Genomic DNA, 26,860 nt, shown 5'->3' on the forward strand with positions numbered 1-26,860 from the left:
GATCACTCTCTCTCTCTCTCTCTCTCTCTCTCTCTCTCTCTCTCTCTCTCTCTCTCTCTCTCTCTCTCTCTCTCTCTCTCTCTCTCTCAAAACCAAAAGTGGGTAGCACCATCAGTGCACTAACTTTATATCGTTCAACTTTACCTTCTCCTTTCTTGACTTCAACTTTACCTCCTCCTTTCTTGACTTCAACTTTACCTCCTCCTTTCTTGACTTCAACTTTACCTCCTCCTTGCTTGACTTCAACTTTACTTCCTCATTTCTTAACTTCAACTTTACCTCCTTTCTTGACTTCAACTTTACCTCCTCCTTTCTTGACTTCAACTTTACCTCCTCCTTTCTCGACTTGAACTTTACCTCCTCCTTTCTCGACTTCAACTTTTCTTCCTCCTTTCTTGACTTCAACTTTTCTTCCTCCTTTCTTGACTTCAACTTTACCTCCTTTCTTGACTTCAACTTTACCTCCTCCTTGCTTGACTTCAACTTTACTTCCTCATTTCTTGACTTCAACTTTACCTCCTTTCTTGACTTCAACTTTACCTCCACCTTTCTTGACTCCAACTTTATCTCCTCCTTTCTTGGCTTCAACTTTACTTCCTCCTTTAATGACTTCAACTTTACCTCCTTCTTTCTTGACTTAACTTTACCTCCTCCTTTGTTGACTTAACTTCACCTTGTCCTTTATTGACTTCGACTTTACCTCCACCTTTCTTGACTCCAACTTTACCTCCTCCTTTCTTGACTCCAACTTTACCTCCCCCTTTCTTGACTTCAACTTTACCTCCTCCTTTCTTGACTTCAACTTTACCTCCTCCTTTCTCGACTTGAACTTTACCTCCTCCTTTCTCGACTTCAACTTTACTTCCTCCTTTCTTGACTTCAACTTTACCTCCTTTCTTGACTTCAACTTTACCTCCTTCTTTCTTGACTTCAACTTTATCTCCTACTTTCTTGACTTTAATTTTACCTCCTCCTTTCTTGACTTCAACTTTACCTCCTCCTTTCTTGACTTCAACTTTACCTACTTTCTTGACTTCAACATTACCTCCTCCTTTCTTGACTTCAACTTTACCTCCTCCTTTCTTTACTTCAACTTTACCTCCTCCTTTCATGATTTCAAATTTACCTCCTCCATTCTTTACTTCAGCTTTACCTCCTCCTTTCTTGACTTCAACTTTACCTCCTTCTTTCTTGACTTCAACTTTACCTCCTCCTTTCTTTACTTCAACTTTACCTCCTCCTTTCATGATTTCAAATTTACCTCCTCCTTTCTTTACTTCAGCTTTACCTCCTCCTTCCTTGACTTCAACTTTACCTCCTCCTTTCTTGACTTCAACTTTACCTCCTCCTTTCTTGACTTCATTCTGACCGTCTAAGCTCTTATAACTTTTACTTAAAAGTGTACCTGTGTGGTTTTCCCCCGTTGCACTTTTGAACTAAATGAACTCACAGACACAATCGCTGGGTTATATTTCCGAATTAAATCCACATTCTCCCTTGAAAAACGCTAATCATGTGATTCCTCTTCGGATAATTTTATTGGTAAAAAGCTTAATAGTTTATAAGCCACTTTTGCTCTCTAATACGGCTATTTATTGCACATCAGTTTAGCTAAAGGATTAAAACTTAGTATATTTTTATCCTTGATACCAGTGTCTTGATTAATTGTGATGAAAATTTGGCAAATATTGAATGCTGGAACTTTGTTCTATGATAGTGTTATGGATTCAACAGCAAGGAATGAGGGATTGTTGTTAGAATTAAGTAATTATTGTGAGATTCTTATGAAGAACTTAAGTCATTCTTTTAGCTATTTCCCTCCAATAAAATCATGTCTAAAGGTGTACAAAGACAGTCAGGTTTTTTTGTCAGTATATCCTCAAAGAAGTCAGACATAAGGATTTAGTCACAGCCTTTTTTTGTAGATGGGTACGAAATAGGCATCACAGGCTTTTCATGTAGAATCTAGGTGGGTTTTACAATGTAGTCTAGCTTCTGAAGAATTTCTATTTATGGGAAGAGGGGAATATTTTTATCCATTTAGCAAGTACAGCACTCAGTCAGTCAGCTATTTGGAAAGATTCAAACTAGTTTTCTTCAAAAAAATCATTTTTATTTGAGAGTATAGAATCCTCAGCTTCAGTAAGCAGAGCATATAAAAAGATTGCTATTTAAAGTTTTCCATAAAGCTTGCATTTTAATCTCAAACTTGCATTAGAGTAAAGAAAATCACTTGAAATTGTAGTGTGTGCCTAGATATTATAGATTCCATGAGATAATTACGTTTTTAGCTAGAAAGTTTAGTTTTTTTATATAAATTTATATAAAAATCTTTGAATTCCGAATATTGTTTTTTTATTTTAGAGTTTTGAGATATCAATTATGTGATTTGCCGAAATGTCTATGGAAAAAGATTCAGTCTTCATAAAGTTACCGAGAAATGAGAGAGAAAATAGTTTATCTTTTTGTTCATAGAGAATTGAAGTTGATGCCTCGCTCTTTACTTATATATATTTTCCTAACCATAATTAACTTTTATATAATTTGTAATTACTGGTCCTGTGTTTCTCTATTACAAAAACTTAATTTTTTCGTTTATTCTGAATTAAAACTTAATGAATTGATTATTATTAAATGTCATCATCTTGGTGAACTACTGAGTATAATATATAATTATGTATTAATTTAAAGTTATATTTGCCTTCGTTGGTTTTTTTTTTTTTTACTGCCATGCATTGAAAAGTATTTGCAAACTCAGAAACGTTCATAGTTCAAAGAATATTATAATTATATCTCATATTTTATATCTGTTCATCTTGTGCTTATTTTAGTAGAGAATATCGTATTCGGCAAACGTGATCTTCATTTGTCTATTGCTTGTGTCTTAGCTCATTCTGATAACTTTAAAAAAAAAAGCATCTTAAACTTCATTTCAAGTTTAGTAATTTAAAAAAAAAAAAGGCATTCTAAACTTCATTTCAAGTTTAGTAATTTTAAAAAAGGGCAGTTTAAACTTTATTTCAAGTTTAGTAACTTTAAAAAAAGGCATTTTAAACTTCATTTTAAGTTTAGTAACTTTAAAAAGGCATTTTAAACTTCCTTTCAAGTTTAGTAACTTTAAAAGGGCATTTTAAACTTCATTTCAAGTTTAGTAACTTTAAAAAGGGCATTTTAAACTCCATTTCAAGTTTAGTAACTATAAAAAAAAGTAATTTTAAACTTCATTTCCAGTTTAGTAACTTTAAAAAAGCCATTTTAAACTTCATTTCAAGTATAGTAACTTTAAAAAAGCCATTTTAAACTTCATTTCAAGTTTAGTAACTTTAAAAAAGGCATTTTAAACTTCATTTCAAGTTAAGTAACTATAAAAAAAGCCATTTTAAACTTCTTTTCCAGTTTAGTAACTTTTAAAAAGGCATTTTAAACTTCATTTCAAGTTTAGTAACTTTAAAAAAGTAATTTTAAACTTGATTTCAAGTTTAGTAACTTTTAAAAAGGCATTTTAAACTTAATTTTAAGTTTAGTAATTGTAAAAAAGGCATTTTAAACTTAATTTCAAGTTTAGTAACTAGAAAAAAGTAATTCTAAACTTCATTTCAGGTTTAGTATCTTTAAAAAAGGCATTTTAAACTTCATTTCGAGTTTAGTAACTTTAAAAGGGCATTTTAAACTTAATTTCAAGTTTAGTAACTATAAAATAGTAATTTTAAACTTCATTTCAAGTTTAGTAACTTTTAAAAAGGCATTTTAAACTTCATTTCAAGTTTAGTAACTTTAAAAAAGGCATTTTAAACTTAATTTTAAGTTTAGTAACTAGAAAAAAAGTAATTCTAAACTTCATTTCAAGTTTAGTAACTTTAAAAAAGGCATTTTAAACTTCATTTCAAGTTCAGTAACTTTTATAAAAGGCATTTTAAACTTCATTTCAAGTTTAGTAACTTTAAAAAAAGTCATTTTAAACTTCATTTCAAGTTTAGTAACTTTAAAAAAGGTATTTTAAACTTCATTTCAAGTTTAGTAACTTTAAAAAATATGCATTTCAAACTTCATTTCAAGTTTAGTAACTTTAAAAAAGGGCATTTTAAACTTCATTCCAAGTTTAGTAACTTTAAAAAGGGCATTTTAAACTTCATGTCAAGTTTAGTAACTTTAAAAAAGGCATTTTAAACTTCAAGTTTAGTTAACCTGAACTCTTAAGGTAAAAAAATCAAGAAAGTATCAAATTATTTTATTTACTGTTCATCTTGTGCTTGTTTTAATAGAGAATACCGTATTCGGAAAACGTGATCACCGTTTGTCTATCTCTTGTGTCTGAGCTCATTCTGGTAACTTTAAAAGAAAGGCATTTAGAACTTAAATTTCATGTTTAGTTAACCTAAAGTCTGTCAAGGTAAAAAAGCCTAAAGTATCAAATTATTTTGATTACTAGAAATAGCTTGATCATTACTATTTTGACCGTAACTTGAATAAGTTAATAAGGACGTGCGTAAAATACGTAATGAATAAAATATACCTCAATAAAGGAAAATAATATGCTTGTGATAATATATTTTAATTACTAAAAAACTTTATCATAATTATGTTGACCATAACTTGTTGTTATATATTAGGTTAACAGGACCTGTGTAAAATACGTCGTAATCATAGGCTTTGATGACTGGCTGAGGAAGAGAATATATGCTACTGATGGTATAGTAATGGATTATGAGCAAAGAATATTATAGTTGGAGATTTAAGACCAGGATAGTGTTATGAATAGTTATAAGATGATGATGGCATCTTAAAGTATTATGTGTTCAAGATAGTATACTGTAGTGGGGGATAATAAGTCGAGATGGTATTTAATGAGCTTGACTTTATCTAATTCTAATAGTAGGCCTAGCCTATATAACAGAAATGCATTTCTAGGAGTATTGTTAATTTTGGGGTATTTGTTATAGGCCTAAGTTTGCTATTAGGAGTTATATCAAATTAAAACTTAATGTATCTCAAACTGTAGGTAAATATGCCATTAGAACCTTGTTTCATAAAACATGCTTCTCGTATATTAAATGAAAGCCATTTTTAATGTGATATTTCATTTAATCAAGGTTATGTAAAGTCTATATTGTATGCCCAATTGATAAGAATGGTGTAGCTACCTTTAGAAAATATCTAGGTCAGTATTTGAAAACTTTATTACACAGCTAAAGTGATTTAGGTGTCCACGTGTAAGATGAATGCGTACTTCGGTCCGATCTGACTGTCTGCTGGGAGGAGTAGCAAGGATGGTCAGGGCAGTAGTCTTGCACGGCTCTTCTCTTTTACCTGACTCAATCATGTGCATTAAAAGGGGCGAGACAGGGAGGCACCTTGGCATTTGTGAATCTTGTCTGCTTTTGAGCGAGCTTCAGGTGTCTGTAGTAATGGATCGTTCTGAAATGGCACAAAGGACTGAAAAATTACTCATTTTACTTCATTTAAATGTTTGATTTTGTTTCAATTCTAGAAATACTAATGATTTGTTCTTGCCTTAGTGTATAATTTCATGTCGTTTAAGAATTAGCGTAACTATAATCGTCGATTTCTGCTTTTTAATAATGTAAATAATGATATAAATGTCTTACCAATTAACTTCAGAAGACCTCCTAACCATTCCTGAAGTCTTTGAATTACAATCCCCATATCATTGTTTGTAAAATTATCAATAAAAAGAAAAAAAAAAAGAAGGAAAAGGAAAGCATTCAAGGGCCTAGTAACATTGCTTCGTCAGTAGAAAACTTTACATTAAGTTTCTCGTTACTAGGTGGGAAAGGGGTTGGCCTTGGTGGGCTTTCCTTTTCCTCTTTTTTTATTAATAATTTTATCATTCTATTAGACAAAGCACTACTTACATAATCACACAAGCATGGAATATGTAACCTAAATTGCTGAGCTTCAAACGCACCTAAAATTCAGAAAGAAAGAAAATGGGCGGTATCCGGATTCAAAGAAAACGATTCTGCTCACCATAATGTATGAAGGGTGACTCACCTAAGTCTTTCTTAGGCTAATCGTGAGCTTTATACATGACAAGAGTTAAGTTTTCTTTGAATCTAGGGCGTTTAAAGCCATAAGATGAGGTTTCATAAATTTTATATTTGTCATTGACTTTTAGTGCTTTTATTTCAATTTGATAAATAAACTTATTACTCTGAAACCTGTCTACGTTTGGCATTTAATCTTCTACAATAAAAGTTTTTTTCACGAATTTCCAAGTTTTCTTCAAACATAGTGTTAATTTGAAGCTTTCAAGTACATTCATAGGTATATTTTCGTACCTAGAACTTTAATTCAATAGCTTCAACATTAGATGAGAGACTTGAGGAATATTAACTAATGGTATAAAAAGGCCATTATAATCATGACTTTAGTCAGGAAAAATACCTAGTTGACAGACAGCTGAATTAATAAGTGGTCTTTGGTCTAACATGATATACCGAGGTACAGTTTGGCCATCTTGACTTTGTACTTTATATTCATAAAACATTGGTACTGCTGCTCTCAATACCCCAGTAGGGGGGTGAACAAACTCAGTATGTGGGGGATCAATTGTAGTCCAAATGGACGAGTGACTAGTTAGGAAAGAGGACTATTTCATGAGCCTTTTGGCCCATTTTTTGTTGGGAATAAGGCATTTGCTGGTACTTGAAGGGGTAGGGGGGCGTTTAGGGAGAATACTCGGTCATATGAGGCTAATATAAGGAGAATACTCTGAGACATTGCTTTTTCATTTTTTTTTTTTTTTTCATTTCAAGTTTTCTTTTTATGTTACCAGGGAAACTAAATTAAAGATTGTAATACCATTCATTTGCATTTTATTTCCAACTTCACCAATATTCTACAATGTTTGAATAAGTTTAAAATATCAGTTTAAATCCAACATTTTTTCATGGTATACTAAAATATATCCATTACTAAATATTTCAAGATGAGAAAACCATTTCTAATTTTTATGTAATAGATACTACTTAATGTCTATTGCATAAGAATAATTGGTAAAGACGAAAATACTTTTCAAGATACAAGAGCAAGGGTCCTGAATATTAATTTATGGCAAAAAAGGGACTTGTTAATACTAAAGGTATAACTATCGATATCAAATAAGCAAAAATAGATGGGCCAGAATTTGGATGTTTAGTGGTTAGTAATATATGCATTACTATCATCATATTGGATCATTATAGTCAGACCCCTAGAAAGGTTTTGTTCATGATTTTGATTACAAGATATTTGAATAGTTAGTTTGACATTACTTCCTTCCTAACAGAAATTGAACGTCTTAACTTGGGCAATCCTCAGGTTTAAAAAGGGGTTTATTTCTTGATGTCTCCCATAAGAAATGGTAAAGCCAAAGATTCTGTTCATTTTCAAAATCGAAGTAAACCAGTCTTATATGATAAAGCTCACCTATGAAAACAAGTGTTCAGTAAACTATTCCTAGAAATTCCTTATTTGACATCTCGTTGCAATAGTATCAATGTTACTAACACTAAGCATATGCAAATCAAATTATGCTTTTTAGGAAATAGTTTACTGAACAAAGTTCGTTCTGAGTCAATCTCTCTCATGCAAGACCAGTCTTACCTTTGTGTCTCAGTTTGGAAAATTGAACAAAATCTTCGGCTTCAGAATTTCTTATGGACAGTGATAAACCATCTTTGCTAAACCCAAGGATTGCCCTAGTTAAGACGTTAGTTTTCTATTATGTAGTAGATTCCATTAGCTATTCATATAGGTTGTACTCTATATCATGAATACACACTACAGCTCTGACTATGACGAATAAGTATATGAATAAAGTAGTCAACAATGCCCATATTAATAACCACTGTCTTCAAAATGCTGGACCATCTACTTTTACATCTTCAATACGTGTAGTTATACCATTAATAGTTTTTACGCCACTTATTTTACATAAATTAATATTCAGGACGCTTGCTCTTTTATCTTTTAAGTATTTTTGTCCATACAAATTTTTCTCATGTAATTTACATCGAGTAGCGTCTATTATTTACAAAATAATTTACATAATCTCTAACCAATGTACATTTATGATTTATATAAGCATCTTTTATCTAAAATTTTAATGATTATTTGTATCTGATAAAATCACAAATGACAAAACAGCATTTTATTGTATATAAAACAACTGGTTTTAAGCTTTTGATATCGACTTGATTACAATTTTCAATTCACCTCCTATTTATATGAAGTTATTTTTTAATTTGAAAAGCAATTATACCTATAAAACTATTTTGATGTTTAAGATATTTATATTTCTAATACAATTTCAAAATTCAACTTGCAATTTTAAATTCACCTACTATTTATATGAAGTTAATTTTATTAGATTTGCAAAGCAATTCTACCTATAAAACTATTTGATGTTTAAGATATCTATATTTCTAATAAAATTTTAAAATTCAACTACAATGCAACCCTCTAATCTCTTGAAATGCTATTTCCTAAGTACTAATTTTTAAAAGTAGAATACTTCAAAATGATACCCTGATAGGAATCTCGCAGGAACTCGCCAGATAGTTATAAGAAACCCATATTCTTTTTTTCCTATGAGCTTCCCTGTTGGTAATCATAACTTTCTCTCCTTGTCCTAAATAATTGATCAAGACTTGATTAGTTTCTTAGCTCCTTACGTGCAATCCCTCCATTCATACACCCATTAAGTTTAGCCTACGTATAAAGACCCATATGTGTGAGCATTCTCTTTACAAAATGGTAATCTTGAACCTTTCATTAAGTATAACTACTTTGAACCTTTCAGGAATAAACTTTAATTTTTATAGTAAAACCACTTTTAGAACATTACTTTAAAGCAAGAAAATTAAATTACTTTTCATTTCTCAAAACCTTTTAATATAAAACTTAGTAAAATTCTACACACTATAACTGTTACTAAAATATTCAGAGAATGGTTTCCTTCTCTTAAGACTACTACTAAAATCAAATCACTATTCCTTTCACAAAACCTTAAAATATAAATCTAATTTGTAAAATGCTACACACTATAACTGTTACTAGCTATTTAGACTATATTCTAAGGTGCGTGGTAGTTAATTACATATTTTGTTTAGATATTATGCAAAGCTTAAAACCAGTAGATAAGAAATTTTATCCTTATAATAGCAATTTTGTCATTCTGTTTTGTTACATAAATATCTGTACACTGGATAAACAAATAAATGAATAGGACCTTTTACTGCAAACAAGCATTTTGAAAGTTATTTTTCAGCAAAATAATTTAAATATTGATATTTGTGGAAAAGATAAAATTTAAAAAATTACTAAACATATTTGATATGAAGTTCTGAGATCAAACTTAAAGACGCCTATGGAAGAAGAGTTTACAAAACAATCTGAACTTATTTTGATACAGGTATATTTCTAATTGTGAATAAAACCTTAATTTGGGGGAGAGAGAGAGAGAGAGAGAGAGAGAGAGAGAGAGAGAGAGAGAGAGAGAGAGAGAGAGAGAGAATTACTGCAAGTGCCTTGAAATAATAGTTTTAGATTGGAGTGACCATTAAAATGCATCTAGCCTTATATTCCAGAGAGAGAATTATCCTAGTCCTCTAATACTTGGCAATACCATTAAGACCCTTATTACAGTGATTCCCATACCAATTATTCAAAATTATTCTATTCCTGACTCTCCTAGTGACCCGTTACACAAGATAAATAGATTAGTTACTAGCATATTTAATCTACTTAATAAAAAGTGAAATCTTTATTTAGCACACTTGGTTCTCCTTTTGTTTAAATATATCAAAAATAATTCTAATACTGTGGCTTTATGGCAAATTCTCATTTATGAATAATCTCTCTCATTACTGCAAGAGGGAAGGAAATGTGTTATTTTGAAACATACAAGACAAAATCTCTCTCATTACTGCAAGAGGGAAGGAAAAGTAAGTTATTTTGAAACATATATGACCCATTACACAAGATAAATGGATTAGTTCCTAGCAAAACATCTATTTCATAAATAAAAAGTGGAATCTTTATAGAGCATATTTGGTTCTCCCTTTGTTTGAATATATGAAAAATAATTCTAATACTGTGGCTTTATGGCAAATTCTCATTTAAGAATAATCTCTCTCATTACTGCAAGAGGGAAGGAAATATGTTATTTTGAAACAAGACAAAATCTCTCTCATTACCGCAAGAGGGAAGGAAATAAGTTATTTTGAAACATATAGGACAAAATCATTAAGCTTTTTTTTCTATTTATCTAGTATATCTATAATACCAATACTTATACACGTGTTGGTTGTTAAAACATGAGATGCTATTCTCCCCAAGACTAAGAATGGAAGAGACAAGACTTAAGATGTGATAAGATGTGAATAATTAGAGAGGCAGACTTCTTAGTCCAATAGCTTCTATTTTAAACAAATCTGCTTATACCTTTCAAGAGAATAATGTCTAAAGAAAATTCAGAGAATTGCTAATAATTAGATGACAGTGTAATAGATGAAATTATATTCATAATGAAAATAGATAGTTGTAGGTTATATTCACTTGCAATTAATGCAGATTAATATTCAGATTATAGAATGAATTAAAATCAATTGCTAAAATGATTAATGTTAATTTTTCTTCAGTCACACAGTTAGATAACTTGTTTGCAGTCTTTAACAGTTCTAAAAATGATACGATATAGAAGTATGTTAAAATGTCCAGATAAAATTGACATTTGATTTGATTCAACATCTGGTTAATATAAATTGAAAACTAACATCAAAGTTCCATGAGGTCCTTCCACCTTTACGTTTCATGGGCTGAATCGGTTATTAATGTCCAATTTCCTCGTTTATCAAAAACATTTACAATTAACACATCATATACTAATTCATTTAACATTATCTATGATAATTGAGGCTAATTAATTCAAAACTAACATCAAATTTCTATGAAGTCCTCCCTCATTTACATTTCTTGGTCTGAATTGGTTGTTAATGTTCAAACTTCCTCATTTTTCAAAAACATTTATAATTAACACATCATATACTAATTCATTCAACATTATCTATGATAATTCTGACAATTTAAAGTGGTAATAAGCATTCATTATCACTCGGTATACTCGTATTTCGCAAACTAGTTTCAGGGCAATTAAACGAATGATTTTGCTCGTTTGATATCAAAATAATTAAGAATTTGCAATCTGAATTTTTAATTGGAAAGTCCAACACCCTCATAAATGTTGATCTGGACCTAATTTTCAAAGTTGAATTCTGAGTGCTTTTAATTTACTAGCAATGATAGCATCGTGTGTTCTTTTAACGTAATGATGTACATAATTGAAAAAATAACTAAAGTTAGATATATATCCACTGACTTTATGCTTAGAATTTACTAGAAATAATAACATTAAATGTATTCTTAACATTAATTACATATAGAATGAAAAGTAGCCAAGTTTAGATATATATGCACTGACTTTGTAAAGATTAATAGCGAATAAGATGCCTGTTACTAGACCGAGTACAAGTCAATACAGTAGCTTTAATAATCATATTAACAGCTTCCCATAAATAAACTTTGATAAAATTTAATAATTCTGGTGATAATTATTTTTGTATAAAATTGTTACTCATTAACAGTAACTTTACTCTCTTTATCGTCAATTAGTGATTGCTATTGAACCTATGATATAAATGGAGTGACCATTGTAACCACCCCCTAAAAACCCAATAACTCTAGTTAATTGGGCATTTCAAATTAATTATAAAATTGTAATATTTCTCATAAAAATATCTCAATACTGCTGAAATGCTTGATGATAGACTGCCTCCTTCAGTTGATAATATTCGGTACTCCTCTTGAAATCGGATTTTCATCAAACTAATATATTGTCTTCCTCAAACTCTGTGGATTTTTTTTCTGCAGTAAATCCAGGATTACTTGTTGATCTTCATTGTTAGCGCATATCTGCAGTTGATGATAAATTTCCTTTTCGGGTGATTCTAGTCTGTGAAAATAAATAAAACTTTAATTTTACAGATATAAGTCTTATCTAAATATCTTACTATGCACTTTTGGTAAAATATTTTCTATAATAAACTAACATATAAGATAGTCAATGAATCAAATATAAGATAGTAGATATAATTACTAGAAGTGTCCATAACATTTGCAATGGTATTACATCTAGAATTATATCTTGTAAAGTGGATAAGTATTACCTCCTAAATCCTAACAAGGAAATGATTCTACAATAATCCAATGACTAGCCTCCGGTAATCCACTGACTAATAGAAGCTTCCCTAATCCTTCAATTAATCTCAGTAATTTTCTACAATAATAATACTTACCTGGAAAAGACATTCTACCTTACACCTCAGAGGATACTTGTTAAAGCACGCACATTACTAATATATGTAAAAATGATATTTTAATTATAAAATAAATTTTTGAATATACTTACCCGGTGAATATATAATAGCTGAGCCTCCGGCGGCTCGACAGAAAAACACACAAAAACTCGCGAGCGATCGCTATGAAGGTTGCGGGTGTGCCCACTAGCGCCAACTATCGGCCAGATACCGCATATACATGTAAACAGACCCAATTTTTCTCATCCCGCTGGGTCTCTATTTTTATATATTCACCGGGTAAGTATATTCAAAAATTTATTTTATAATTAAAATATCATTTTTAAATATTTAACTTAGCCGGTGAATATATAATAGCTGATTCACACCCATGGTGGTGGGTAGAGACCAGAGTTAATTAAGTTTACAGTGTATATGCTTAGAGTTTTTGACAGTTATATCATAACAAAACCCAAATATATAAAGGTACCTGGTAAGGAAGTTGACTTAGACGATTACTCTGCCTTATTAGTCTGTCTTCCTCACGAAGCCCAGCGATCCTCTTAGGATGCTGAAAGACTCCCAGGAGCTGAAGTATTAAGGGCTGCAACCCATACAACAGGACCTCATCAAACCCCTAATCTGGGCGCTCTCAAGAAATGACATTTGACCACCCGCCACACCCGCCAAATCAAAAAAGGCTGCGAAAGGCTTCTTAGCCTTCCGTACAACCCAATTAAAAAACATTTCAAGAGCAGATTAAAAGGATATTGGAATTAAGGGAATGTAGTGGTAGAACCCTTACCCACTACTGCATTCGCTGTAACGAATGGACCCAGTGTGTAGCAGTCCTCGTAAAGAGTCTGGACATCTTTTAAGTAAAATGACGCGAATACCGATTTGCTTCTCCAAACGGTCGCGTCCATAATACTTTGCAGAGATTTATTTTGCTTAAAGGCCACGGAAGTTGCTATAGCTCTTATTTCGTGCGTCTTAACCTTAAGCAAGCATCGGTCTTTTTCATTCAAGTGAGAATGAGCCTCTCGTATTAAAAGTCTGATAAAATATGACAAAGCATTCTTTGACATAGGCAATGATGGTTTCTTAACTGAGCACCATAATGCCTCAGATCCACCTCGTAAGGACTTAGTACGAGCTAAGTAGAACTTAAGAGCTCTAACTGGACACAGTACTCTTTCAAGTTCGTTGCCTACGATCTCTGACAGGCAAGGTATATCAAAAGACTTAGGCCAAGGACGAGAAGGCAGTTCATTTTTGGCCAGGAAACCAAGTTGAAGTGAACATGTGGCTTTTTCTGTAGAAAAGCCGATGTTCTTACTGAAGGCATGAATTTCACTGACCCTTTTAGCCGAAGCCAAGCACACTAGGAAAAGCGTCTTGAGGGCGAGATCCTTCAGGGAGGCTGAATGTAATGGCTCAAACCTGTCTGACATGAGGAACCTTAGGACCACGTCTAAGTTCCATCCAGGAGTTGCCAAACGACGTTCCTTAGAGGTCTCGAAAGACTTAAGGAGATCTTGGAGATCTTAATTGTTGGAAAGATCTAAGCCTCTATGACGAAAGACCGAAGCCAACATGCTCCTGTAGCCCTAAATCGTGGGAGCTGAGAGGGAGCGAACATTTCTCAGATGTAAAAGAAAATCTCCGATTGGGCTACAGAGGTACTGGAAGAGGACATAGATGCTGGCTTGCACCAATCTCGAAAGACTTCCCACTTCGACTGGTATACTCTGAAGGTAGAAGCTCTCCTAGCTCTCGCAATCGCACTGGCTGCCTCCTTCGAAAACCCTCGAGCTCTTGAGTCTCTCTCGATAGTCTGAAGGCAGTCAGACGAAGCGCAGGGAGGCTTTGATGAACAATCTTTACGTGGGGCTGACGTAAGAGATCTACCCTTAGAGGAAGACTTCTTGGAATGTCTACCAGCCATTGAAGTACCTCGGTGAACCACTCTCTCGCGGGCCAGAGGGTAGCAACCAACGTCAACCTTGTCCCTTCGTGAGAGGCGAACTTCTGCAGTACCTTGTTGACTATCTTGAATGGTGGGAATGCATATAAGTCCAGATGAGACCAATCCAGTAGAAACGCATCTATGTGGATTGCCTCTGTATCTAGGACTGGTGAGCAATAGATTGGTAACCTTTTGGTCAACGAGGTGGCAAAGAGGTCTATGGTGGGTTGACCCCAAGTAGCCCAAAGACTCTTGCCCACGTCCTTGTGGAGGGTCCATTCCGTGGGTATCACCTGACCCCTCCAACTGAGACAGTCTGCCAAGACGTTCAAGTCCCCCTGGATGAATCTCGTCAACAGGGAGATGCCTCGATTTCTTGACCATATGAGAAGGTCCCTTGCGATCTCGTACAGCGTGAGGGAGTGTGTGCCTCCTTGCTTGGAGATGTACGCCAAAGCTGTGGTGTTGTCTGAGTTGACCTCTACCACTAAGTTTCGAAGAAAGCTTTCGAATTTCATCAAGGCCAAGTGGACTGCTACTAGCTCCTTGCCGTTGATGTGCATGCTCTTCTGACTTGAGGTCCACAGACCCGAGCATTCCCGACCGTCCAGGGTCGCACCCCAACCCAAATCCGACGCGTCTGAGAACAACACGTGGTTTGGGTTCTTGACTGCTAGGGATAGTCCCTCTCTCAGACTGATATTGCTGTCCCACCATTTCAGGCATGCCTTTACTGGTTCGGAGACTGGGAATGATACCGTCTCTAACGTCTTGTCCTTGTTCCAGTGAGAGGCTAGATGGAACTGGAGAGGTCGAAGGTGTAGTCTCCCTAGCGAGACAAACTGCTCCAGGGATGAGAGAGTCCCTACGAGACTGTTCCAACTCCTGACTGAACAAACGTTCTCTTTTCAGCATTAGTTGGACTTTGAGCAGGGCTTGTTCTATTCGGGTGGCAGACGATAAAGCCCGAAAAAACTGGACTGCGAATCTCCATCCCCAAATATAGAATAATCTGGGATGGGATCAGTTGGGACTTTTCTAGGTTGACCAAAAGTCCCAACTCCCTGGCCAGACTCAACGTCCAATGTAGATCCTGCAGACAGCGAAGACTGGACGATGCTCTGAGAAGCCAGTAGTCCAAGTACAGGGAGGTTCGGATTCCCGATAGATGGAGGAATTTTGCCACATTCCTCATGAGCCTCGTAAACACGAGAGGAGCAGGACTGAGGCCAAAGCACAGGGCTCGAAACTGGAACCCCACATTCCTGTAAACAAACCTCAGAAACGGTTGGTAATCCGGGTGTATAGGAATGTGGAAGTATGCATCCTGAAGGTCGAGAGAGACCATCCAGTCGCCTTCCATTAATGCTGTCAAGACAGCCTGGTAGACTTCATCATGAAGTTTGTCTTGACAATGAACACCTTGAGCGCACTTGCCTCTTGCGTACTCCTGCAGTGAACGTGGCTGCCAGATCATTGGAGCCATCCCTGATAGACTTGTTCCTGCAGAGAACGTGGCTGTCAGAATATTGGAGCCATCCCTGATAGCCTTGTTTATGCATGACATAATTGTACAGCAAAACTTCAAACGCTCGAAAAAACTCCTAACAGGAGATGGTCTAGCTCTGAAGCCGACCATAAAATCTTGGAGCGTCTCATGGCCAGGCGCCAGGGAGAGTCTATGAGGTTTGAGAAGTCTATCTGGGCTGAGGCAGGAACTCCCAAGCCGAGAACTTCTCCCGTGCCATACCAGACTCTCGCTCTATAAGCCAGCTTAAAAGTAGGGAAAGCAAAGGCTGTCTCCCCCAAACTCCTCCTGGTGATTAACCAATCGCCTAGCAAACGTAAAGCTCTCTTAGAAGAGCGAGAGAGCACTAGCTAAGAAAACAACGGCTTCGAAGTAGCTAGGCCTAGTGTAAACTCTGACGTTTAGGCGAACGAGGAGCAACAGTTACAAAAAGATCCGGACAAAGATCCTTAAAAATCAGCATGATTTATTTAAAGTCCATAGAGGGCTGAGCAGCTTTAGGCTCCTCTCCGTCTGACAGAGTCCTCAAGGGAATATCAGTAGGAGGGGGATCAGCAACTTCCTCATCTGAAGGAACCTTGTCCGACAATTGCCGAGTCTCAAGCAAGGGAGAGACCTGCCATGGTGGCAATGCTTGACAAGCAGAGTCCACACGCAAAGGAGCAACAGTAGCAGTCAAGGACGCTATGTCATGTAACTGCTTAAAGGACTGACCAGCAACAACAACAGGTGCGGGAGGACGCTCGACGTCAACTCGAGACTGCCTTGACTGCCTAGACTGAGCAGTCAAAACAACTCTTGACTGCAGTGCTTGACGCTCAACATCAAAACAAGTCAACTATGCTGGTTGGCGAACGTCCTGAACGTCAACAAGAGCAAGCGGCAGCGGCTGAACGTCCACAAGCGGCTGAGAGTCAACACGGGACTGCATCGAGTGAGGCTCTACAAAACATGATTGACGTGACTTTGTAACGTCAATGTCAACAGGACGAGCAAAGGCTCGTTTGGGCGGCTGACGGCCAGGATCTCGATCAGCTAAGCGGCGAGGATCATCGTGAACCTGCTCAGCAGAATAGTCCTCCATAAGAGAGGCAAGCTTATTCTGCATGTCTTGCAGTACAACCCATTTAGGATCAACGGGAATGTGTGTGGTAAGAGACTAGGGTAACGTCTGTGACTGCAAAACCTTGCCTACAAAAAGACTTTCGGAGCCTGTGTTACGCTTTTGTTTAGGCGGCGAGCAGTCTTCCGATGACTGCATAGGGTCAGAGCTGTCCCAATGGCTATAACCAGGACGCTGGACCTGTCCTAAAGGGACTGACTTTCGCTTAAAGGGCCTCGAAACCTTGCTCCACGGTTTCTTATGCGAAAAGCCTTCGGATGACGAGGAGAAAATCGTCTCGCTCGTCTTATGGTAGGGGCGGTCTTGATGAGACACGCCTGAAACCATAGAGGGAACGTCTGTTCGCTGTTCAAGGCCTCTCGAACCCATAAGTCGTACGACATTACTTCTCCCCTGGGCTTGGGAGCTTGCAAGAGGTCCCGGACTAGGCGAACGACAGGCACGAACAGACGAACCCTCGGTCTCAACACTGATAACACTTTGCGCAATTATCACTTTATCACTACGATTTTCTGTTTTGCACTTACTTCACTGAAATCGAATTTTTTAACAATTCACATTAGGCATGAATAAAACTGATTTCTACCTGAAGCACGCAATTCTACCCTACATCAAAAGGTTATAATTGCGAAATGAGTCGTATAATGTAAGCACATTAATACAAGCAAAAAACAGTAAACATATTTTAAGATAAAAAGATCAGTGACTGGGGAAGAGACTAAACACTAGTTCATTCAAAACTACGTTTTCAATCTCTCACCGTACAGTGCCTTGGGACGAGAATAAAAACTAAAAACGTTTTATCCTTTCTCCCCGTACAGAGACTTGGGACGAGAGTAAAAAAAAAACTGACTCGAGAACAACGTTACTCGCTTGGGACGAGAATAAAGATCGGAACGTTCTCTCTTCGTCTCTCCCTCTCCGTCTCTCTCTCTCTCTTTCTCTTGATTTCACACCGAAGAGAAAAGCTCACTCACCTTTCGTCAATAAACAGGTTATTTGACCAAAGGAAATAACTGAAAGGACTAAGAAATTGAAAATTAACAAGTTCCTTTAAATTAGTATTTAAAACATTTACGTTTGAAAGAAGAATGAACAAAACGTCAGAATCGATTTACTCTTTCTGCAAAGTGAAACCGTGATTCTCTCTCTCTCTATCGTAACAATAGAGCGCAAACTGCGTAGCATAAATAAACCAAACGTTAGTTCATCTTTGAAACAGTACGAAGACTATTCAAAGAAAATCTTTCATGAAATATCTACTAAAAAATATTCATTTAATAAGTTTTAAATCCTTTGCTCTGTAAAAGTTATTTACGATTGAAAGGGCTCAACGTTGTTTAACTTCGGTTTCCAAGTTAGGACCGCCTACTCTCGGATTAGGGGAGGAATAGGTAAGGTCGTATATAAACAAATCATTAAAATTTATCTTGATGTTTATTATAAATGGAAAGCTAATCGAAGAGGCCTACTAAAGGCGGTTGAGATATAAAATATATAGAGGAAAATCTATAATTAACAACAATTTATAACGTGATAAGATAATTGCTAAAAGCCTTAAAAACACTTCCGTACTAAGGGAAGGGTCGGCCATTTTTAAAAGTCAAAGAAAGTCCAAAAAACAATCCAAAGTCATCAACAATTAAATCTATCCAAAAAAGAGTTCAAGATTTAAGTTGAAGATAAAACACCTGCACTGCGAAAGCTCAAACCAAAAGGAAGTACTTCACCAAGACTGTTGAAAAACTCCAGGTTAACAGCGAGTAATGGTACGTCTTGTCGATCAGACCGACAGAGAAAAATTGGGTCTGTTTACATGTATATGCGGTATCTGGCCGATAGTTGGCGCTAGTGGGCACACCCGCAACCTTCATAGCGATCGCTCGCGAGTTTTTGCGTGTTTTTCTGTCGAGCCGCCGGAGGCTCAGCTATTATATATTCACCGGCTAAGTTAAATATTTAAAAAAAATATGTATGAATTCTGGCCAGAAACAGGATTTACTGACACGGTAACATTGACAGCTTCTAGCTTATTATACTGGAGTATAGTACTGTGCAAATGAATGATCAGTCTGGGGTTTCACTCTCCTATAAAAATAAATGACCAGCAACTTCCCAAAGTTATCAAGTATATGTATCATTGGCGTTATTGAAATGACATATTAAATTTTCATTATATATTGCATGGATCCGCCATAAACTAACTCCAAACTTACTCAAGCTGTCCTACCATACTAATCTATTTTTCTAAAGGGATTTTCTGGTCAACCCTCAATCAATGAACCAGCTTTATCTAATCATATTCACCATCTTATCTCGAACAATGGAAAACTTATCTCACACTCCTTTGACTCCCTATCCAAGTCTGGATTAGATTATTGACGAGCTTATTCAACATTATTGGTTTTGACTTACTGCATATACTTCATCCATGAAGTTGCCTATACACCACTTAATCTGACAGCTTGGTCTTACCAGAATCACATCTTCAACATTATTAAACACAACAATATATGTCTTTTGCTAATGATTAGCCAATGTTAACTTAAATCAATGAAAAATCTATCCAACCTTATCCATAGTTATATAATCCTGACTTGTCCATTGCCCACCCCATCCTGCCTTTGTCCATTGGCAGACTTATCGTTTTCTAGTCGAATTGCTTACAGTATTTTAGATGAACAAACAAAATCATCATTTTGACTATTGTAGTGTTTACGTCACCGAATCTAAATTGCAAAATCCCCATATTTACTTCTTTATATGAATCTATTTTCAGGTTATATACTATATCAAATAATCTCAAGACAAACAATGGCTTAGGTTAAGTCATCTATACTGCAACCTCAAAAATGATTATCACTATAGGACCAACAATTAAGTCTTTCACTATATTCCTCTTAGTGAATTGGTAGTATCTTCTTCATAGATTACTTTATTGATATTAGGAGGATTGTAAAACTTTTTATATTTTCCCATCAATAATTATCAAATTTTAAAAGAAATGTGTATGATTCCTAGCCATACAAATCAGTGTCCTTTAATTAGAGAGATTACTTTGATGCGAGATAGAATCGGTCATTAGAATGGATGTTGAGCAGTCATCCAACTAGTGAGGGTGCTAAGCAAAGCCCTGTCACCCCTCATAGTTGGTTCTCTATTCATTTTGCTACTTCAAAACATGACTTAAAAGGGTAGTTTGAGGAGGAAAGTCATTAAAGAATTCGGGGTTATATGGCTATGCAAAATCCAAATTATTTTTAAAATTTGATACATGTTCCTATGCGACTTACAAACCCTCGTCCTTTAATTGGGAAACCTCACTGTTTGGAGAGTAGGATGTCCCCTTAAATCAAACATTCTTTCAACTTCTCTCAATATATTTAACAATTAGTACGAGGAGAGCGAAGCAAAAACACCACCACCCCTATCTCCTTATGACAAGGATGACAGGACCTCAGGTTTACATAATACACTTTATCAAAATCAGAGAAACCCTTCCTCCTCAGGGAAAAATTTCAAGTGAATTGAATACTAGGCATATGAAGAGAGTATTAAATTCACTGTGCCTCATTTTGCACGGGGGATGGAGAGATCAGTTTTAAAAAATGGAGCTCCTAACTGCAACTTACCAGCATATATTCCTACCAGCTTGTAACGTTTCGACTGCTTACCCCAAGAGAGGGGCAGAAGAATGAAGAAGAAGAGCCACGTATACTACATTCATTCCTGACTTGAGTCAGTAATGTTAACATAGACAAGATGCAATCTATCTTTGTAAGGAACAGGGCTTACTACACAACGGATTGAGCAATCACCACAGGTCCAAGCATAAAAGTGTCAAGGGACTTGTGGGTACAATCTCTCAAATAAAAGGATGTAAAGGTGGTCTGCCTCTTCCAGGCACTTGTCTTTAAAAACTCGCCCACCAACAGGATTCTCCTAAATGAGAGATGGACAATAGGCTACCCCTGAGTTCATGACCACTAATCCTAGCTGGCGCCTCGACACTCATCAGATGAGGTTTAGGCTCCCTGGATTATCTCGTGAAACCAGAAGGAGATTGTATTCCTAACCCCTCTTTCTTGGACCTGCCGGTGCAAATAAAGTCTCTCCTATACTCAGGCCTGAGATGTAGGGTTCTCTTCAGATAGCACCGCAGTAACCTTACAGGACACAAGAGCATCTCGTCTTCATCAGCACCCAACACAACATAGAGGGAGGGGATGGAGAACAATTCAAACCTGGGGTCATACACATCTGGATTCTGAATCGTGGCCACAAACTCCAGCACAACGTAAAGGAGACCTCCTTCCATCACACACTTTGCTGATCCTAAGACTAGCAAGAAAACAGTCTTGAGTCTCATATCTCTGTCTGATAACCTGCTCATGAGCTCAAAGGATGTATGGATAAGAGCCTTGAAGACTTCACATCACATTCTGGGGACATGAGGTTCTGGGATGGGCAAGACTGCTTGAAGCTCCTCACGAGTATTGACAACTCCCAGGGGGCTAAAACATCTGTACCCTTCAGTCGAAAGATCATAACCCAGGCTGAGCGGCAGCCTTTGACAAGCTGCAACCGAGACAAGCTTCTCCCAGCGGTGGAAGACAAGGAACTCTGTGTGCTAAAGATGCTCTGACCATAAAAATATCACATTCTATGATACCAACCACAGAAGGGGGCCCAATTAGCCTGGTAGACATCTGTCAAGGACCTCTGGAGGTATCCAGAAATCTCCTGTGCAGTGCCTCGCAAAAACCCTTTCACTCGAGGAGGGTCTGGATAGTCTTCACACATGAAAAGACTACTCCACTGACTGGTGGTACCTCTGCTGGTGCAGTTAACAGTTAAGAGTAGCCAAGGGGCTAGTTCTCTTGGGACCTCGACCAGAAGAGAAAGTAGATCGGGATACCACTTGACATGTAGCCATCTAGGAGCTACTAAGGTTATTCTGACTCTTAGCACAGTCAACACTTAATTATTAGCCGAATCAAGCTGAACGGGGTGATAGGAGCAGATACACAGGAGATCCCAAGTGTTGGAAAGGGTCCTCGAACACTACCTATGGGTCTGGAATGGGGGAGCAGAAGTCAGGAGCTTCCTGTTTAGCCGAAAGGTGAATATACATATCCCTGGAGAGCCCCACAGGGCAAGAGGCCTTTTTGCCATGAGAGGATGTACAGACCACTTCGCTCCTACATCCTGCCCCTTATGTCCAAGTGTGCCTGCTATGACATTTCTCTTGTCTGGAATGTTCCTTGCTGACAACTCTACAGAGTGAAATGCCACCCAGAGGTGCATCTGCTTCATCAACTCTCGGAGGTGCGAGACCACGCTTCCTTGCTTGTTGACGTAGGCCATTACACTTGAGCTGTCCCTCATTAGCACTGCAAGGTGCCTCCTCAAATGTTCTTGAAAGGCTTGGAGCCCTAGGAATGCTGCTCACATCTCGAGAACATTGATATATTGATGCTTGTCTTCCTAAGACTACACTCCTGACACGACCAGGTTGTCCCTCCTTCAATGCATCCGAGAGCAGATGTACTGTAGACCCGGAGGCGAGAAGTTGAGTGGGACTCCCCAAGGGAGGTTGTTCTCATCGAGCCACCAAGAAAGATTGTTCGGGACCTCCTGTGGCACTAGCACAAGAAAGATTTGGGAATCACTTGACTTCTCAGTAATCCTTAAGGCACTACTGAAGGACTCTCTAAAGATGCCCCAGAAGTAAAAGTTTCTTCAACTAGGACAGATGTCCAAGATGTTGCCATTGCTGAGCTGGAACAACAGTCTTGGACAGCTCCCTGAGCTTGCTGATGCAATTGTCTATGAGAGACACTCGCTGCTGCCAAATTTATGAACACGCCTATGTACTTCGCCCTCTTTTTAGATATGAGACAACTTCTCCCAGTTTACCACAAACTTCTGATCAAGAAAAGTGCATGGATGCATTCTCAATCCTGAAGCAACCACCTCCTTGACAAGGCCAGAATCAGCCAATCATTGAGATGCATCAGAGGATGTATCCCTCGCAAGTGGGACAAGTGCCTACTGTGTTGATCACCCACGTGAACACCTGAAGAGCCATACACAGTCCAAAACAGTCTTGAACTGAAACACTGTACCATTAAGGGAGAAGCGAAGGTACTTCGAAGAGGTCTGATAGACATGCACTTGAAAGTATGCATCCTTCAGCTCTACTGAGAACATGAAGTCTCCCCCTCTAATGGAAGAGAGCACAGACCGTACAGTTTCCAGCCTGAACTTTGACAAACAAACTTGTTCAATGGAGAGGACGATAACTGATGTCCAGCTACAAAAGATTACCCACTTTGCAGTAGACGGCAATGGAGAACATGAGGTATACAGACTTGTTCTGCCACGGTGCAAAAATCCTCTCTGAGTGAAGAAAAGCTGGATAACCTACAGGCATGAAGTAGGGATGTGACTGCTTTGTGCAAAGTAGCCTTCACAACCCTCTCCATGAAGTCAGGACTTCAACTTCAAGGATGAACTCGAAGTCAAAGAATCCCTTTTAGACTAATACTTACTGCACCTACTGTACCGCTCCCACTGGGAATATGACCACCTCCCACAATCGGAGCAGGAAGTGCCCTGCATGAAGGACAAAGCCATTGAGGATCCATCTCCTTGTTTGACATGAAGGTACCACAAGTGTACCTAGGTACGTCAGAACAAACACGCATGGTTTGCAGGTGTCAAGCAACAGCTCTCTACCTGAGAAAGAAAAGGGAAGCAAAGCTAGTATAGCCAATTAATCGGAAAATCCTGGAGAGAGACATGCACATCTTCACTCAACCGTAGCCAAATCATAAGTGAGCTCACTTACTGGGCGAGTGTATGAGCGGGTGGGCTGAGCTTCCCCTGGTAACTAGTGGAGGGTAACCAACACCTCATGCAACTTATGGCGAAACCAGCTTGTGTTGAATCACCTTTCCCACGTAAAGAACAAACGTTTGTATTTGTGCAGTTACATTTAAATCTTATCTCATTTCATTATAGGGGTATTTCAGTTTTAATTTACTTGAAGGTCAATTTGACCTCGAACTAACAACCCAACTTTTTTTTAAATAACAGTACAATTTAACGAACTATGCTCTATATTGACCTTACCTTAAAAAGTCCAGTTATTGCAGCCAGCTGGTTTTTATAGATTCTGTTCCCGTTGAAGACTAGCAATTTTCTTTTTTTTTTAAACTTCCATTTTCAGTCTCCTATAGATCATTGCCCAAGATGCACCTGATAAAAAAAATTGTAAGAACATTTCAAAAACTCTCCCACTATTTTGTATATTCTAAACTTATAAAAAAAGAGGTTCTTGCTCTTTTAAGTACCTTTGAAAAAGCAATGATACTTTTTCACTGGTATTAATGGACTGATTGAAGTGGTTTCAAAAACATCTGAATTTTCTATTGACATTTTTTATTGCACAATGATAAATAATCATCTATTTCCTATCATTAGTAGCCTAATATCTACAGATTCAATTATGCCTGATACAAAATTAAATTACTTCTTTGTGTCCACCAACCTACAATACCATCACTAAGAGTGGCAAACGGGTACAGACATCTCTTATGAAATTGAACCGGAGGATGTCTCCTGGGATGTACAGAAACTTTACAGATAGAGGAAACTGTGAAGCAGAGCCAAGAGAGAAGAGCAAAGCCAAATCATCTCTCTTTAGGAAATTCCCAAGAGGTGCAGATTAGGATATCACTAAAATTAGGACCCCCCCCCCTACCCCCAGGTATTTCTCATTCTCAATTAAAGATCAGAAAAGTAGACGTTTCACCTTCACCCGAATTGAGCACGTACTCGGCCCATTTCCTACTACCAGTATCTCAGTAGCATCTGAAATACTAGGCTCATGCACTGGTGAATTTCAAGGGAATCATATTTCTTAAACATATCAGGCCTAAGGTTATGGGATCAGTGTTGGCCTGCTCTCCACAAACCTGTGTAACAGCCATGGCTGCCAAAGTAGGATCTTCCTCTGATTGATGAGCCTGAAGGGTAACCAGGGTCAGGAGCTCCATTATCCCTCTTAGCATAAGTGAACAGCTCTCCAAAGGCAAAGACCTTCCTGCTGTGTCACAAAAAGACTGGGGAGGGCCATGGCTGTAACAACTATCTTTTCCCTGATCAACGGTGCTTGTGCTCAGTCCCTGGTAGGGGCTATTACACTGCAACCGATCAAAGGCAGTGGATCTGAACATTCACTCTCTCCAAATTCTCCCTACAACCTCCAACCCATAAGGTCCCAGACCTAGTTAAGTGTAAAATGGATCATTTCAGCCGCAACACTTGTGGACTGACAGCAGGGATATATCCAGCCAGATTCCATTTACTTCTAAAATTTACAGGATTCTTAAGAACAACTGCTTATACTGTGATTTTCATAACAGAAATGCCACCATGGCCATGTCGTACAGGTTATGAAACCCGAGCCTCTTTGCTCCACACATGTGAGGATGTTTGACAACCAGTAGGCTACTGGCAGTTGTTCTCTTTCCCTAGAATAGAAACGCTAAAATTCAGAATTAGATCTGGGAACGTACACTTGGGAAACAGACAGTGGGTCAAGATCCAGACAGTCCTGCTCCACGTAAAATAAATTATACCTGGCGTCATCTGTGGACAGAGCTGAGGCGGTACTGTGTACCCTATCCTCTAGTGCCCAGCCTAATTCGTAGGGTAGGGGGCAACTGACGGGCTGTCCAGTGCCTTCCTTTGTTGGCATCCCAGTGCCAAGGATGAGAAAAGACAATCATCCAGTGGCTAAGAAAAAGGGAGGTAGGCATAAGAACCAAACTCAACCCAACAGGTGGTACTAGCCACAAGTCATTTAGTCTATAACATCCAAACAAGCAACCGAAACGTCTAACGGCATAAACAATCCACAGCCTAAATAACCAGACTTCATGAAGATGCTCTAAACTTGTCATTAATAAGAAAAATAGGTATATTCACAATCCATAAAGAGAGGAGGCATGGAAGGTGGCAGTGAGATAGAACCAATTAAGGGTGGTGATACAAATTATAGGCAATTATTATACTTTAACAGTGACCCATGCCAGAAATTTGTGAGCAGCATGTCCAAGCACCATTAGTCATAACAGAGAAGCAATGAGATAATGATTATTTGCGAGAAAAGAGCGCCACATATGAGCAAAGACAATATGATATCAGTATAGCAATCAAGAATTAAAAACTTCTCAACTTTTGGCTGCATGCTATCAGCTTATAGCACCATATCATAAATTACTGTCAATTTTCAAATTAAGTAATATCTTTTGTTTTTTATTTGCTAGTGAAAAGGAAGTAATTAAGTAGTTTTAAATATTTAGTTCATTGAAAATAATATGAACTAGTCGTCCTGAACGCCCCCCCCCCCCCCCCACCTCCACCATGAAAAGTACAGATGTTCGATTCCCGCATTATTTACCCCTGGTATATCAGAAGCACCTGTTAACTGGGCAAGATCCAGTTAACCTCACAAAGTCAAGCAACACATTAGGATTTTTAAAAAGGATCATTTCTCCGTTATATCTTTCAGGGAACTTCCACTGACCAAACATGAGAGTACGCTCTCCATAAAAACAAACGATTACAACAAACCAAAATGTGAAAAGTTCCAGCAGTGATGATGAAAAATGTGTGGACCATAGCAGCAAAACATTCTATGATCAGATATCCAAAGACAAAAGTGACTTGACTTATCTTCACTCACCTATTGTTACCTCCGTAGCTACCTTATTAATAATTCAATTATCATTCCAGTTTGCATTTAAGTTATCTCTTTATAAGTCAATGGGCATATGTTAATGAAGGATCAAATTATTTCAAAATAGGGTGAT

The 26,860-nt window shown here is 37.2% G+C and overlaps 1 protein-coding gene and 1 long non-coding RNA gene across 2 annotated transcripts in view; both read right to left on the bottom strand.

Moving 5' to 3' along the window:
• Positions 1–256: 256 nt before the first annotated feature.
• On the bottom strand, positions 257–4,321 carry LOC137619934 (ABC transporter F family member 4-like). The gene is made up of 3 exons (XM_068350215.1): positions 4,270–4,321; positions 648–1,405; positions 257–472 (listed from the first exon to the last, which is right to left on the bottom strand). Exons 1-3 carry the CDS (start codon positions 4,319–4,321, stop codon positions 257–259), a joined length of 1,026 nt encoding a protein of 341 aa, XP_068206316.1.
• Positions 4,322–6,846: 2,525 nt separating this feature from the next.
• Positions 6,847–26,860, bottom strand: part of LOC137620180 (uncharacterized) — a 21,641-nt gene continuing 1,627 nt past the window's right edge. Inside the window, exons 2-3 of the long non-coding RNA XR_011040012.1 lie at positions 24,114–24,239; positions 6,847–12,013 (exon numbers count right to left, since the gene is read on the bottom strand). This is a non-coding gene — a long non-coding RNA (uncharacterized lncRNA). The remainder of the gene's footprint in view (positions 12,014–24,113; positions 24,240–26,860) is intronic.

This window comes from Palaemon carinicauda, chromosome 26 (genome assembly GCF_036898095.1).
Source record: "Palaemon carinicauda isolate YSFRI2023 chromosome 26, ASM3689809v2, whole genome shotgun sequence".
NCBI classification, from domain to species: Eukaryota; Metazoa; Arthropoda; class Malacostraca; order Decapoda; family Palaemonidae; genus Palaemon; species Palaemon carinicauda.

Excerpts from the sequence above, each read along its gene's own strand:
- LOC137619934 (XM_068350215.1), bottom strand. The coding sequence starts at position 4,321 with ATGAGCTCAGACACAAGAGATAGACAAACGGTGATCACGTTTTCCGAA. Across the intron at positions 1,406-4,269 it reads GATCACGTTTTCCGAATACG|GTACACTTTTAAGTAAAAGT; the intron begins GTATTCTCTATT and ends AAAACCACACAG. Across the intron at positions 473-647 it reads TTAAGTCAACAAAGGAGGAG|CAAGGAGGAGGTAAAGTTGA; the intron begins GTAAAGTTAAGT and ends GTTGAAGTCAAG.